Source organism: Eretmochelys imbricata, chromosome 12 (assembly GCF_965152235.1).
Source record: "Eretmochelys imbricata isolate rEreImb1 chromosome 12, rEreImb1.hap1, whole genome shotgun sequence".
In the NCBI taxonomy this organism is placed as follows: Eukaryota; Metazoa; Chordata; order Testudines; family Cheloniidae; genus Eretmochelys; species Eretmochelys imbricata.
The window spans coordinates 35,629,425-35,643,165 of record NC_135583.1 but is presented as its reverse complement, the minus strand read 5'-3'; the positions used below and the strand labels follow the sequence as shown (position 1 = coordinate 35,643,165).

Sequence of the window (13,741 nt, the reverse complement as noted above, 5' to 3'; positions counted from 1 at the left end):
ACAAGCTGCAGGAGGACTGATATTTCATGGAAGATTCTGTTTGGTTCGACAAAGATCTATTTCTAAACAGCTGGAAACTCAACAAAATGCAAGTTAAATACAGAATGGGCCAGACTCAAAGTACCAGGAAAAGAGGCCTGGGTTCATACCATTCATTTACTCAGCATCTAAAGCACTGTTTAAAGAACTATGGTGTACCTGGCTGAAGTGATCTGTCACTTCAAATGCTGATGCATGTGTGTGAATGTCTTACTATTATTTATCATGCTATTTACCAATACAGCTTTTACTCAGTAGAGGAAAAGGTCAGTCCTCTAAGATAGTCAGGCATATTCACTGGAGACTGTCAAGAAAGGATCCTAACCAGTTAAATGGTCAGGTGGCTAAGTTACACAGCACGCACTACTCATTTCTCCTTACTGTGCTGCAAAGTTAATGTTCTTGTGCCCTCTGAGGATAGGTCTACACTGCAGGTAGATGCCCGCGGCTGGCCTGTGCCAGCTGACCCAGGCTTGTGGGGTTTGGGCTCTGGGGGGCTGTTTCACTGCAGTGCCAACTTCCGAGCCCAGGCTCTAGGAGGTGGGATGGTCCCAAAGTTTGGGCTACAGCCCAAGCCCGGAAGTCTACACCCCAATGAAACAGCCCCACAGCCCGAGCCCTGCAAGCTGCGGGTTTTTAACTGCAGTGTAGACATACCCCAAAGTCCATAGTTAGGGAAAAAAGGCTCCAAAGTGGTGCTGGTTAAATCCACTTCCCTTGACTTGTCCTAGCTGAAACCTCACTTTGCTTACATCCCCAGCAATGGAGAGGGGAATGATACCAACAAACCGATGACTGATCTCGTAGAGGAATTTCTCCCCTCCAGCTGTACGGCCAGTAGTCTCATTCCATTCTCTCTTTTCTCTTCCATATGGAAATACATTGCATACCTACACTGTGTTTGCTTCCTCATTGCTCAATCAATTTAGGTGCTCAGGCTACTAAAAATCAAGCACCTAAATTGATTTTGGCCCAAAATCTTTGCTTTGAACAAGTCTCCAGTGAGTTGATCTGCATCTATGAAAACAGGCTCACTCCTTCACAGAGGAAAAGGCTTATGTAGGTAAAGAAAGAAGATACCATCAACACATAGCTCCAGTGCATTCTCTATTTTAAATGATATGAGCAATTTCACTGATGGTTTCAGAATTAATAATTGTTTTCATTTACTAAACAGAGCACCATTTATAGAACAAACCAAATGAGGGTGGTGTTGCTTGTACCTTCAAAACACACAAGCCTAAATTCACTGGGCCAAAGTGATCTGTGTTACACCAGGGTAACACAGAGAAACTTCCTTGAACTAATAGAGTTGCTCTGGATTTATACCAGTGCCTACAAGCCAAATTTGATCTCTAGGTTTTAGTTACTTGGCATTTCTGCTTCAGACATTCTCATATAGTACTTGCTTCACCTTATTCTGTATGTTTCAGAGTTAATGGTGGGGAATTAAAAGCACACAAATCTGTAACTGCTTTTAATGAAAAGTTTCCAGAGACATTTCTTTTCCAGTTTCTCCATATCACACAGCAAGGACCTAGGTGAGATCATTTGCATTTCCCCATGATGCATTGAGCTGAGAGAAATAGCTTATTGATCACCTACCTTTGTAACAGAGGTTGTTCTGGCAGCTTCCTCCATAGCTAGGTGGGCATTCAGAGCAGGGCCTGCCATTTTTATAAGGAGCTTCTCCAATCCAGTTCCCTCTGAAAAAAGCATGTGAGAAATGTTTTTCTGTTAAGTAGCTTCTATACCACACTCACAATTCCATTACTTCGCTTTCAGGCCCTGTGCCCGAGTCCTGCAGCCCTGAGCCTCAAGGCACTGAGGAATTGTGGAAAAAGAATGTTTCCACTGTAATTCTATGTTGCTCGATTGCTGTAAATATGGGAAAGGACCGCCAGTCTCTGATCTTTCCATGAACATACAACCTGCAGCGTTCTCACGATCACTGAGCAAACTAAGTAAACGCAGCACAGTACAGTAGTTTCCCTTCCGCTTCACAACTGGTTAGTCAGAGACTGGTATTTGCCTTGAGCTCTCTCATGTGTGTTCATCGCGGTCATCAGAGCCACAAGTCTACCACCATTTCTTTGCTCTCCAGATCATTCCAGCAGCTACACAGGCCAGCCTGGAACGCAGCTCATCTCCATTTAAAAGCTGTTCCATTTTCCAACCTGGAACTGCGTCCAAACAGAAAAACACAGGGCTTAGCCTGAGACCTCAGAAATACTAGTAATGGTGGATTCCAGAGTAGCAGCCGTGTTAGTCTGTAGCCACAAAAAGAACGGGAGGACTTGTGGCACCTTAGAGACTAACAAATTTATTAGAGCATAAGCTTTCATGGGCTACGGCTCACTTCATCGGATGCATAGAATGGAACATAGACTAAGAAGATATATACACACATACACATGCACACAGAGAGAGAGAGAGAGAAGGTGGAAGTTGCCATACAAACTGTGAGAGGCTAATTAATTAAGATAAGGTATTATCAGCAGGAGGAAAAAAACTTTGTAGTGATAATCAAGATGGCCCATTTAGACAGTTGACAAGAAGGTGTGAGGATACTTAACATGGGGAAATAGATTCAATATGTGTAATGACCCAGCCACTCCCAGCCTCTATTCAAACCCAAGTTAATGGTATCTAGTTTGCATATTAATTCAAGCTCAGCAGTTTCTCGTTGAAGTCTGTTTTTGAAGCTTTTCTGTTGCAAAATTGCCACCCTTAAGTCTTTTACTGAGTGGCCAGAGAGGTTGAAGTGTTCTCCTACCGGTTTTTGAATGTTATGATTCCTGATGTCAGATTTGTGTCCATTTATTCTTTTATGTAGAGACTGTCCAGTTTGACCAATGTACATGGCAGAGGGGCATTGCTGGCACATGATGGCATAAATCACATTGGTAGATCTGCAGGTGAACGAGCCCGATGGCGTGGCTAATGTGATTAGGTCTTAGGATGGCGTCACTTGAATAAATATGTGGATGAGTTGGCATCGGGCTTTGTTGCAAGGATAGGTTCCTGGGTTAGTGTTTTTGTTGTGTGGTGTGTGCTGATGTCTCTAGACAACTTGTCTGGGAACATTTATCCTTGCACCCCATTTTCTAATGACTCAAAACTCCCTCAGTTTTGCCTCTGACACCACAGCAGCATTCTCCACTGTTGTGGTAATCACTACAGACTGACTGAATGTTCGGCAGCTGTCTCACATAAACTTGAAAGGGTCGCCACTGCAAGCCTGTTACTTTCAGACAAAGGCTTCATCTCATTTCATTTCTAAAAGGCCTGTTTCAGAAAACTGCATGCATGTATATATATTATAATATTACATTAAACTTTTACATTAAAATCCTACATAGATACTGCATTCATTCAGCATGCAAGCAGAAACTCCAGAAGAGCCTTATATTTGAGTATTTGTCCATTCAGCAGTCCTGAACTGATGATACGCAAAGCAGTTCAACCTTCTCCTGAGAGGACACACATGGTACAATCCTGCATGACAATGAGTTTCCTCAAATTGCACTCCATTTCGTAGGAGCTAAAGGTGCTCAGTATCTCATGGGCAGGGAGGGCTTATTGTTGGATGATAGACCCATAAGATTCCCAACAGTTTTCACCACCACAAACTGTGATGACTGTGTTCCCCCTGCCTTAACGCTCAGCAGAACTCAATGGCGTCTGCAATCAGAGTGTCTTCATGTATATATTGACAGGTTTCAGAGTAACAGCCGTGTTAGTCTGTATTCGCAAAAAGAAAAGGAGTACTTGTGGCACCTTAGAGACTAACCAATTTATTTGAGCATGAGCTTTCGTGAGCTACAGCTCACTTCATCGGATGCATGTATATATTGACTTCTTTCTCCAGATCTTTCAGTGTTGTGTAGCCTTTCTATAACTGTATTCTAAACAGGGGCAGCTTTGATATTTGTGTCTTTTGCTGCACAGGGCAGATTTCTAAGGCCTACCAATTAAATATGAAACAATATTAACATCAATATCAATTTGCAGTCCTTTTCAGAAGCTGGCTCTGTGACCCAGGCCAAATCCGTTACTCAAATCTTGCCACAGATGCATTCATTCGAAGATTTTAAATGCAACTTCCACTTCTAGAAGAAGCCCAACCCAGGACTGGCTCAATCCTGAACGCTTGAGTTATGTAACTGTAAGCTCTCTGGGGCAGAGATTGTCACTTGCTACTTGTCTGTGTAGCACTTAGCACAACGGGGCCCCAACTTTGTTGGCATTTATGTATTACCATAATTTAAATGTTTAAAAAACTGTAACCACCCACACCTGATTGAAATCTCTGCACCAGATTCTATATTTGTTAAGCAACTGACAGCATGCAGTTTTAAGAGTTGCGGGAGGTAGGAAGGGAGGGGGGAAGAAACCTATTGTGTCTTCCTTACTTGGGAGAATAGTTGCAGACCAGGTAGACGGCATTCTCCCAGATTTCTCCCCAAACACTCATTTGTTTGCAGACGTTTACAGCACAGCCAACCTTGGTTGTTGTGGCCCAAACGATCTGAAAGCATAACACAGGCATTTTAAAAAACAGAATGCCGCAAAAGGCACATTCGTTCAAGTTTCCTGAGTATATTTTCATAATGACTAGCATTTATATCTCCTCCCACCCCCACAGACAGGCTGGGATACAACTTTTATAATAAATTACGCTGATGCCACTATACTTAATGCATATTCAGCCTAGGTTTCTCCCTTCTTCCTTATTTGTATTTCCTCACCCTACTAATGTTGTATACTATAGATTAGTATATTAATTGTCTTAATTTATTATCATATACGTCAATACATTGCCATGGCACTCTTGTGGTCAGACATCTGCAGAGGTTCTATCCAAGAGCTGGTGTTAGCTCACGTTCCTGTGGCTGGCTGGTGTCGTTATGGACAAAATTCCCCCAACACACACTATTTCCAGTTCCCCAAAATGTAGGGGGTGACCGTTAGGTCGTTTATCTGTGCCAAAGAGCATAAGGCTTGAGGCCTGTGAAAACGGCTGAAGCCAACGTCATACAGGATGCAGGCCTGTAGGTGCCTTGCATTACTGCTGAATAAAATGAATGCTAATGTAATGCCAACAGACCCTGGTCGTCGGTGGGCAGGATCGAACCTGAGACCTCCAGGGCTAAATACATAAGCCTCTACTGCATGAGCTAAAAGCCATGCAGCTGTTAGCTAAGGCTGTAGAGCAAACACAATCTCTCTAAGTGGTCTCGGTGGGTGGGACTAGATGGGACAGAACACCGCACCCATGAGGCGTGTGGGTTACACTAGCTCTGTGGGCTACGCGGGGTATGAGGGAACGCACCAAGTTCAGACACAAGACTCCATGTTTCCTTCCTCTTCCTTACCTGGGTATAGTGTGTACACATTGCTCCAGAGCATCTTTCTGGACACCAAGGGTCACATTCGTGGGGATATGGGAAAGTATAATCTTTAACTTCGTCGTACCAAGATTGGACATGAAAGGCTGGAGAACGATACCTGAAAGACCAAAGATATGTGATGAGCTGGATCGCTAACTAGAATTGTGAGTTTTCAACCCAACCTCAGCACGCCCGGGTCCCCTTTTGTTAATATGAAATTCTCAATAATTCGGTACAGGATAATTGTAAAGTGAGTTCACAGTGCAACATGGTGTCATCTTGGTACGGACCTGCGACTTTAACAAATGGAGGGACCAGAGGAAATTGTAGAAAAAGCCACCATCATATTTTGACCAATGACAAATCTCTGGTGTTTTACACACGGGCAGGTATTAGGGACTGTTTCTTTAAAATCCATGACCCAATAGGAGATTCTGTAGTATTTATAGGTTTAACTTTTTCTTCAAAAGCCGTTGACCTGAAACGTCCCCTTGGCTTTTCCACTCAGTTACAAAAAACTTCTAGTTTGGCAGAAGGCTGTATTTTGAAAGTAAACATCAACTAGAGGTTGCCAAACATATTAAACAGAAAGTCATGTACCTATTTTACCACTAGACAATTCGTTACATCTGGAAGTACACTCTTATCCTCAGCAGCCGGGCAGCAGGCATGTGCAGTATGTGGTTTGGGCATGCAGTGCACTTGTAAATGCTGTTTGTGGCACAGCTGTGCTGTGATCCGTGATTCTGGAACGTGAATGTCAGCATAATCATCTAGACAGACACTCATACACACAGTGCATGCTGCATAGGATGGGCCCAGGTAGCCTTTCACCAACTGTAGCTAGCAGTACATCAAGTTGAGATGTAGCAATCCACCCAGGATGTGAATGAGCAGATGACTAGAATCACAGATGTCACTATCAAGGATACTTTGCACTTCCATCATAATCTTTGTCTGATTACCTCAACATGCTTTAAAACCATTAATGAATTCTGTGTCACAGTATGTCATGCGGTAGGTACTATTGGCCCCATTTTACAGATGAGGAAACTGAGGCAGAGGGTTTATGGACCCAATCCTTCATACACTGAAATCAATGGCAGTTTTCTCACTGATTTCAATGGGAGCAAGATTGGGACCTACAGTACATGATTAGCCCAAGGTCACTCAGGAAGTCTGTAGTGGAGCCAAGGTTAGAACAACAACAAAGAAACAGATTGCCATTTGATGCATCTCCTCAGTGGAAAGCACCAGCAGGGTTCTTCTCACCAGGAACTGGCAAAGCAATCCATGTGGATGCAGAAACACAATTTCCAAAGCTCCAGGGTTTTTTCCGGGGAGTATAAAACAAACTGTTTGCTCGCCTAGAATTACATGGCCATCTGCAAGCAAATACAAAGTGGTTGCAGTAAAGATAAAGTGGGAAGTGAAAAGGAAATGTGGTGCAACGCACTTAGAGGATTTTTAACAGTGTTCAGACCTAGTGGGAGTGGCCAAAAATGGTTCCTGAGAAACTTCTTTTCTGAATAAGAGAGAGCAAAACTGCATGAAACAGGGGACTTGGGGGTCAGGGTCCTAGATTCTGATGCCAACTCTACCACTAAGACTCTGTGTGACCTTGAGCAAGTCCCTTCACCGCTCTGTGCCTCACAGGCAAACCCACCACACAGTGAGGCTTAGTTAACATTTCCTAAACATATTGGGAACTGCTGGCTAAAGGCCCAATAGATGGTATTGCTGTATCTGTTTCACAGAAGCAACAAGAAAACATTAAGCGCTCTCCCTTCCCCAGCTCCTTTTTTCCAGCTAGTCAAGTTCTTTTTACTAAATACTGACAAGACAAACCTCCCAAACTGCCAAACAGGGCGAGACCCACAATGTCACTGTCGACAGATATGATGCATTAGACACTCAGCGTTCCATCTCTTACCTGCCCCAGTGAACAGCCAAATTCTGACCAATGGACATAATGAGGCTGGCAGGTCCATGATCCCAGATGCACTCATGGGCCCAAGCCTCAGCAGATCTTTCCAGCTCATCATCCCAGGTCTGCGTGAGAATCAAAGGAACAGATCCGTTGACAAATACTCTCAGTGTGAAAACGTCTTACATTAGACTTAGGTCAAGCCTACGCTACACAGCTCTGGCCGCACGCAAGCTACGTGTAGCTACGTGCCGCAGTGAAAAGAAATGATGTGTAGCTACACGTATCCATGAAAGACTCCAGCAGTGGGACGCTACATTGCTAAAAACAGCAGTGTAGATGGGGAGGCATCGCTCGGATGAGTAGAGAGCCATGTAGGATATGTACTCGGGTACATACCCACCGCCTTCAGGTATGTCTTTACTTGCCCCAGCCATGCCTCATGGTCTGCACTGCTATGTATACCCTCGTTGGGGGGCTACCCATGTCCGTATTCTCTACGCTGCTCAAAGAAGCATGCAGCGTAGACATACCTTAAGAACCAAGAGACGGGACCAGCAGAACCTATGAGAGTTAAGACTTAGACGTGGTCCCCAGCCCAGCCTTTCAGACCTAGTATTATGCAATGCAATGCAGGGCCCTGACCTGGGAGTGAATTCCCCATTTAATAAAATGGAAATGCATGGATCCAGCACAAAATAGTCCCACTTTTCAACGTCTGGCATTGCACTTCTTGGGAGATACCGCATATGATCATGTCTAGTTCTGAGCTCCTGATTCTTCGGTGAAATGGCGCGGATGTGGGATGAGTGTCCAAACTTAACGTCCGCGTATTCCTCTTAACTACCCTTTTGTGTGCAACTTCAATGTGGAGTGTGTTGTTCTCAGAGCTGATTGCAGTCTATCATGAACAAATCTGGAGACTTTTCTGAAAGGTGGATTTTTGAACATAGTAGATAGTGGTGTGTCGATGAACTGCAATGCGTTTTTGTGTATAATTATTGATAGCCCTACTGACCACAAAGGTACTGATGGGAAATTTTATTGGGATTGAAATGTTCCTGCATGTGTCCATAAATAAAATAAATCATAGGATCCAGAGGCAGAAAAGACTTAGTAGTTCACACCTAGTCCACCCAGGCCAACATAAGATTGTTCCCTGTTGAACATTTACCATGTTTTGGACTGCACAGGCTATGAATGAAAACGTTACTTTTTCCCTAATGTACCAGGAAGAAGATGGAAGTATCTTCTATCTTCACCAAGACAGGCAGCCACTGGGCCCAAACCTGTGAGGTGCTTTACTCCCACAACTCTTGCAAAGGTCTATGGAAGCTGAGGGCACTCAGGATCCAGCAGATAGACAACTATGATGGCATATGAGCAACTGAACATTTAGGGGCAGAGTCTGGCAGTTACACTGAGGGCCATGCAGGGTCACACAATGCTGAGCATGAGAGAAATGCAATGTCTCCTGGAGCTTACCTCACATACAGAGGGAGTATGACCACTATGCGCTCCCTATTCCAGCCATCCAGCTCCACTGGCCAATGAGGAGCGAGTAGGGGGCCATGGCCCTGGTAATCCCTGCCCCTTTTTGGGTGACTTGTTGACTCAGAGAAGAGACTACAACTATGGTTGGCCTTTGTACATGGACACAAGTCTCCTTGTGGTCTGCCACTTTGTGCACCATATAAACACCAGCCATTATCTGACTCTCTTCAAATCCAGTCTAAAGCCACGGAAGCGCTCACAAGATCCTAATGTTTCTAGTATTTCAGAGCTTTCCACCAGAGCCCTCCAAAGTGCAGCCTCAAAGGCAGTTGCTTTCCAAGTCTCCTAATTTAATGCAGAGACCATACGACATGAGCAATAGACCACTACACGGAAATTGACATGAACATATGTGCTACATCTTCCACTGGTGTCTATGGATAAAACAAACCAATACAGGCAAGAGACACTCAATGACAGACTGGGAATGAGCTAGGGATTTGTGTGTGGATTCACGCTTGATTAGGAGATGCTTGGTTCTGCCGGCATCCCATTACAAAACCACGTTATTTAAATTAGAGCTTCCATTTGCTTCTCTTTCAACATATGAATGCCTTCAGGACACTGGAATGATTCCATATGCAATAAATATATCAGGAAAATAGATTTCAGACTGTCCTCTGCTCTCTGAAGACCCCTTAATGCCAAATACTCAAATCAATATCTAAAATCAACATTAAAGCCGGAACTGCAGTAACCACCTACGCTCACTTTGATTAATTTAAATTCACTCTTTGGCAATCTGGAAGCGCCTGAGTCTAGCAATTTGCAGGGCAAGATGCAAGTCACATTAATTCAGGGGTTCTCAAACTGGTAGTCGGGACCCCTAAGGGGGTCACATGGTTATTACACGGGTAGTTGCGAGCTGTCAGCCTCCACACCAAACCCCGCTTTGCCTCCAGCATTTATAATGGTGTTAAATACATTAAAAAGTGTTTTTAATTTATAAGTGGGGTCGCACTCAGAGGCTAGCTATGTGAAAGGGGTCACCAGTACAAAAGTTTGAGAACCACTGCATTAATTGGTTTCAAGTGTCAGCTTAAGTTGTTGGTTTTTTTTCTTGTGTTCAGATTTACTGTAACCTAACTGCCATAGCAATAGGTAGCTGTAACCCAGAGAAAGTAAATACATATCGTATATTGGCGAATGTGACTGCCCGAGTCTTCACTGTGGTGGATAATCTCCAGGAAACGATTTAAAACGTGCTGGCGGTGAACATGATTCAAAATGGTTTCGTACACTTTTTACTTCTGGAGACTTGGGATAGTTTTTGAATGAAGTTAAGGACATAATTATGTACACAAAACACGTCCATAGTTTACATTAACCATTGTCGCAGTTTGCACATGCAGCTACAATAGGAGCATTTAGGCATGCACAATTAGGCATGCATTTGCTCACCTGTCTGGTTGGTAAACGTGACACTCGGGTTGGAACGCTATTTTAACCTCACACAAGTAATTGGCTAATCTCAACCAACTCCACTGCCGTGTCAGGACTGGCACTCTACTCTCATGAGTGGCGTGGAACTGGAAAAGCAGATATTCTACAAGGTGGGCTGAGGTGCGTTGGCAGAACCTTGGACCAGCTTGCTTGTACCGCCAAGTAATATGATCCCCTCCACATCCATGATTAGTAATTTCACTACTTTTAATCACGTAGAGGAAGGACAGGTTAACTCCACATGCAAGGGAACCAAGATACTTTCCTTCTAGGAATATGTGTAGCCCATCAATCATTTGTAGCCTGTTAATTTGTTGGAAAAATCCATTGAGAACTGACAGACAATACACAAGTCATCCAGCCCCTCTGGGCAAGGTAAGGTTTTTGATGTTCATTGCTTCTGACTAAGCCAACCTAAAGGTCACTGGTCTCTTAGAAGTTGCTGCTTATTTTTCAAGGTTTATTATCAACATGGAGCTTGTTTTGTTTTGGCCGTAAGCCATCACCATTACTACTGTTCTATAATAAAAACATACAGTGAAAGTCTATGTACTAAAGTTGCAAGGTGGTTAGGGTAATTTTATTTCTGGCCAGCTTCATCTGGAAGAATGTACACTGTTCACATCTGGCCTAGAACAAAGCCTGCCAAAAGGGAGCCATGGAACTCATTTTCCATTAACACTGAATACCACTGCTAACCTTGAACTCCATTACCCTAACACAGTCAAGCAAAATAGCTTGCATTGCACTAGGTTACGGCTTTATTGAATTTCTATTCTCTCTCCACTCTACTGTTACCCCACCCTCAGACATTTTTTCCCTTTGCTTGAATCATTCTCTTGCTTCAGTTAGATGTATAACTGCTCTCGAACGATAAAGGGAATATGTTGTTCAGCATACATGTATGTTATTGAACTGGCTACATCATTTAGTTTTGGTATATGTTGGATAATAAGAGATAATGACACAGCAGATTAATATCTCCATTTCCTGGAAAACATTAGCTCTCTGTGCAGCTTTAGGTCATAGAATCATAGACTATCAGGGTTGGAAGGGACCTCAGGAGGTCATCTAGTCCAACCCCCTGCTCAAAGCAGGACCAATCCCCAATTTTTGCCCCAGAGCCCTAAATGGCCCCCTCAAGGATTGAACTCACAACCCTGGGTTTAGCAGGCCAATGCTCAAACCACTGAGAAGTGTTCTGTTAAAACAAAGGATTAAAGTTAACTTAGCATTCAGAATGCGTGCAAGGATTCCCGAGAAATATTAGGTAAACATGAACACATGAAAGGCTGATTATAGTCTTTCCAAGAAGCACCAATTTATACCCAGCTTCTTTCTTCACAGCATACAAGGCTCTTTCATTTGTATAAAGTCTCCCATAAAACCACTAGAAAAGCACACTGAGCTAAGACAAACATAAAACAGTAACCATCCTGGACGAGTAAATAGAAGTCAGCCAGTGAACACTCCACAGTTGAAGCACTTTTAAATCCCCAAAGCCAATGAAAATACATTTGGCTTTCTTGCATTGCTTTGTGTTTACTTTCTTGGAATCAATCAAGCCACATCTTCCCTTGCAGTATCTTACAGGCAGCCCGCAGAATATCGCCGTCTTCTGAACAACAGTGATACAGTAAAACAATTCTTAGGAGGGACTGTAACTCTCTCTCACTGACAAAGCAGCAATGACTAATAGCAAGGAACCTGGCACTCTGAAGGCTTATCTAAAGAGCTGATGCAATATTACATCTGTCTTTACTTCTACCTCTTCTCCCTTACTCTTCCTCGCTGTTCTCTTAAGACAGAGTTTTACATTTATGGCATCCAGTTAAATGGCAAAAGGTATTATTAATAAAAGATGCCTTTTATATCACATAAATCCTTTCTGTACACGGTCTCCATTACCAGCTCACTGAATCAATCCAGAGACCGACAGACTGTCAAATTGGTGCTATTTTTGCAGTAACAATATTTGCAGGAGAGATAAATGCACAAAAATTATTACCCTCTGTCGTTCTCTGATTCCACAATATTTTGAAGACACCCCAGAAATAGCCTGTATAGAAAGCTCTATGGTGAAAATGTAGTCATCTTAATTGCTGCTGCTGGTAAAGACACCTGTAATAGACTTTTCAAGGGCTCTCTCTGAAGTGAGAGTACACATTGACCAAGATTGTATTTTGGTTCCTTGAGCTCAGGGGGAAAAAAAACCATCAAATACCACCAATCCATCTACCACTGACCTCAGTGGGAGTCTTTCTAAAGATTTTAACAGATTGGGCCTATATTGCAGATGGAGAAATCCTGATCCTCCCAAGGTGCTGAGCATCTTCAACTCCCACTGAAGTCAATGAGAATTGGCGGTGTTAGCATATCACCAGAGGCACTGGGACATAACTGCGGCAATCCAAAGAACCCCAGGCAAAGGCGTGATTCCTGTAGGTGAGTAAATGCTTCTCAGAGATGGCTGGTGTGGCTTCTCTGTGCAGACAGTGGCATCCCACAATGCCAGAGTCTTAATCGGCTGAAGCTTCAACAGGGAGAATGGAGGTTAAATGTTAGGGAAAATGGGGTACTTTGATGACATTTAGGTATGGAATAAGCTGCTAAGGGAGGCTGTGGAATTGCCATCAATGGAGGCATTCAGGGCTAGACTAGACAGTATTGAGGATGTTTTATGAATAATGAAATCAGTCCTGAAACTATGCAATGGGATGGACTAGCTGACCCACTAATGGACCCTTCAAACAAAAACAATTCAGTGGCATAAGATGGCACCAGGAAACCACTAGCAGAATTTGTTACCGTCCTCTGGCCAGAAAAACTGCAGTGGTCACACAAATTTCAGTACCAGTAGTTGAACTCACCATATATTCCATGTTGGAGGCTGAAGGATAGACTTCACCTCTCAGCTTGTTATGAAGCATCAAAATCTCCTCTTTGTCTGACCTTGGAATGGCTCTCTTGGCTCTGGAGTGATATCTGCTCAAAATGCTCTCGAACTGCGTGCCATTGGGCAAGAAAAAGCCTTGCGCTTCGTGCATCAAAACCAGTAAACATCCAAGAGGGAGGAACAAAGACAGGGCAGGACTCATGGTCATTCTCTACTCAATGGAAGTCGAGATGAAGAAGATGGAAGCACTCTGGTTTTCTCAAAGGCAGCTCTACTGCTCCGTACAGATCTGAAATTCAGGCGGGAAACAAACAGTCACTTAACCTACCACTAAAGAAGATCGACATCCCATAGAATTTCCAAAGAGGCAAGAGGCCTTGGATTCTGGTTTTTGCACAATAAAGGAGCGATGTAAATTTGAAAGTTAAATGAATTATTTTCACTCCTACACAGCAGTGATGAACCTCAATGTTTACCACGTCACAGATA

The 13,741-nt window shown here is 43.4% G+C and overlaps 1 protein-coding gene across 1 annotated transcript in view; it reads right to left on the bottom strand.

Moving 5' to 3' along the window:
• CRISPLD2 (cysteine rich secretory protein LCCL domain containing 2) overlaps positions 1-13,741 on the bottom strand; it is a 40,198-nt gene that overhangs the window by 20,493 nt on the left and 5,964 nt on the right. The window contains exons 2-6 of the mRNA XM_077831260.1: positions 13,227-13,541; positions 7,366-7,484; positions 5,418-5,550; positions 4,455-4,570; positions 1,645-1,745 (exon numbers count right to left, since the gene is read on the bottom strand). Of these exons, the coding sequence (XP_077687386.1) occupies positions 1,645-1,745; positions 4,455-4,570; positions 5,418-5,550; positions 7,366-7,484; positions 13,227-13,460 (703 nt within the window). The 5' untranslated portion in view covers positions 13,461-13,541. The remainder of the gene's footprint in view (positions 1-1,644; positions 1,746-4,454; positions 4,571-5,417; positions 5,551-7,365; positions 7,485-13,226; positions 13,542-13,741) is intronic.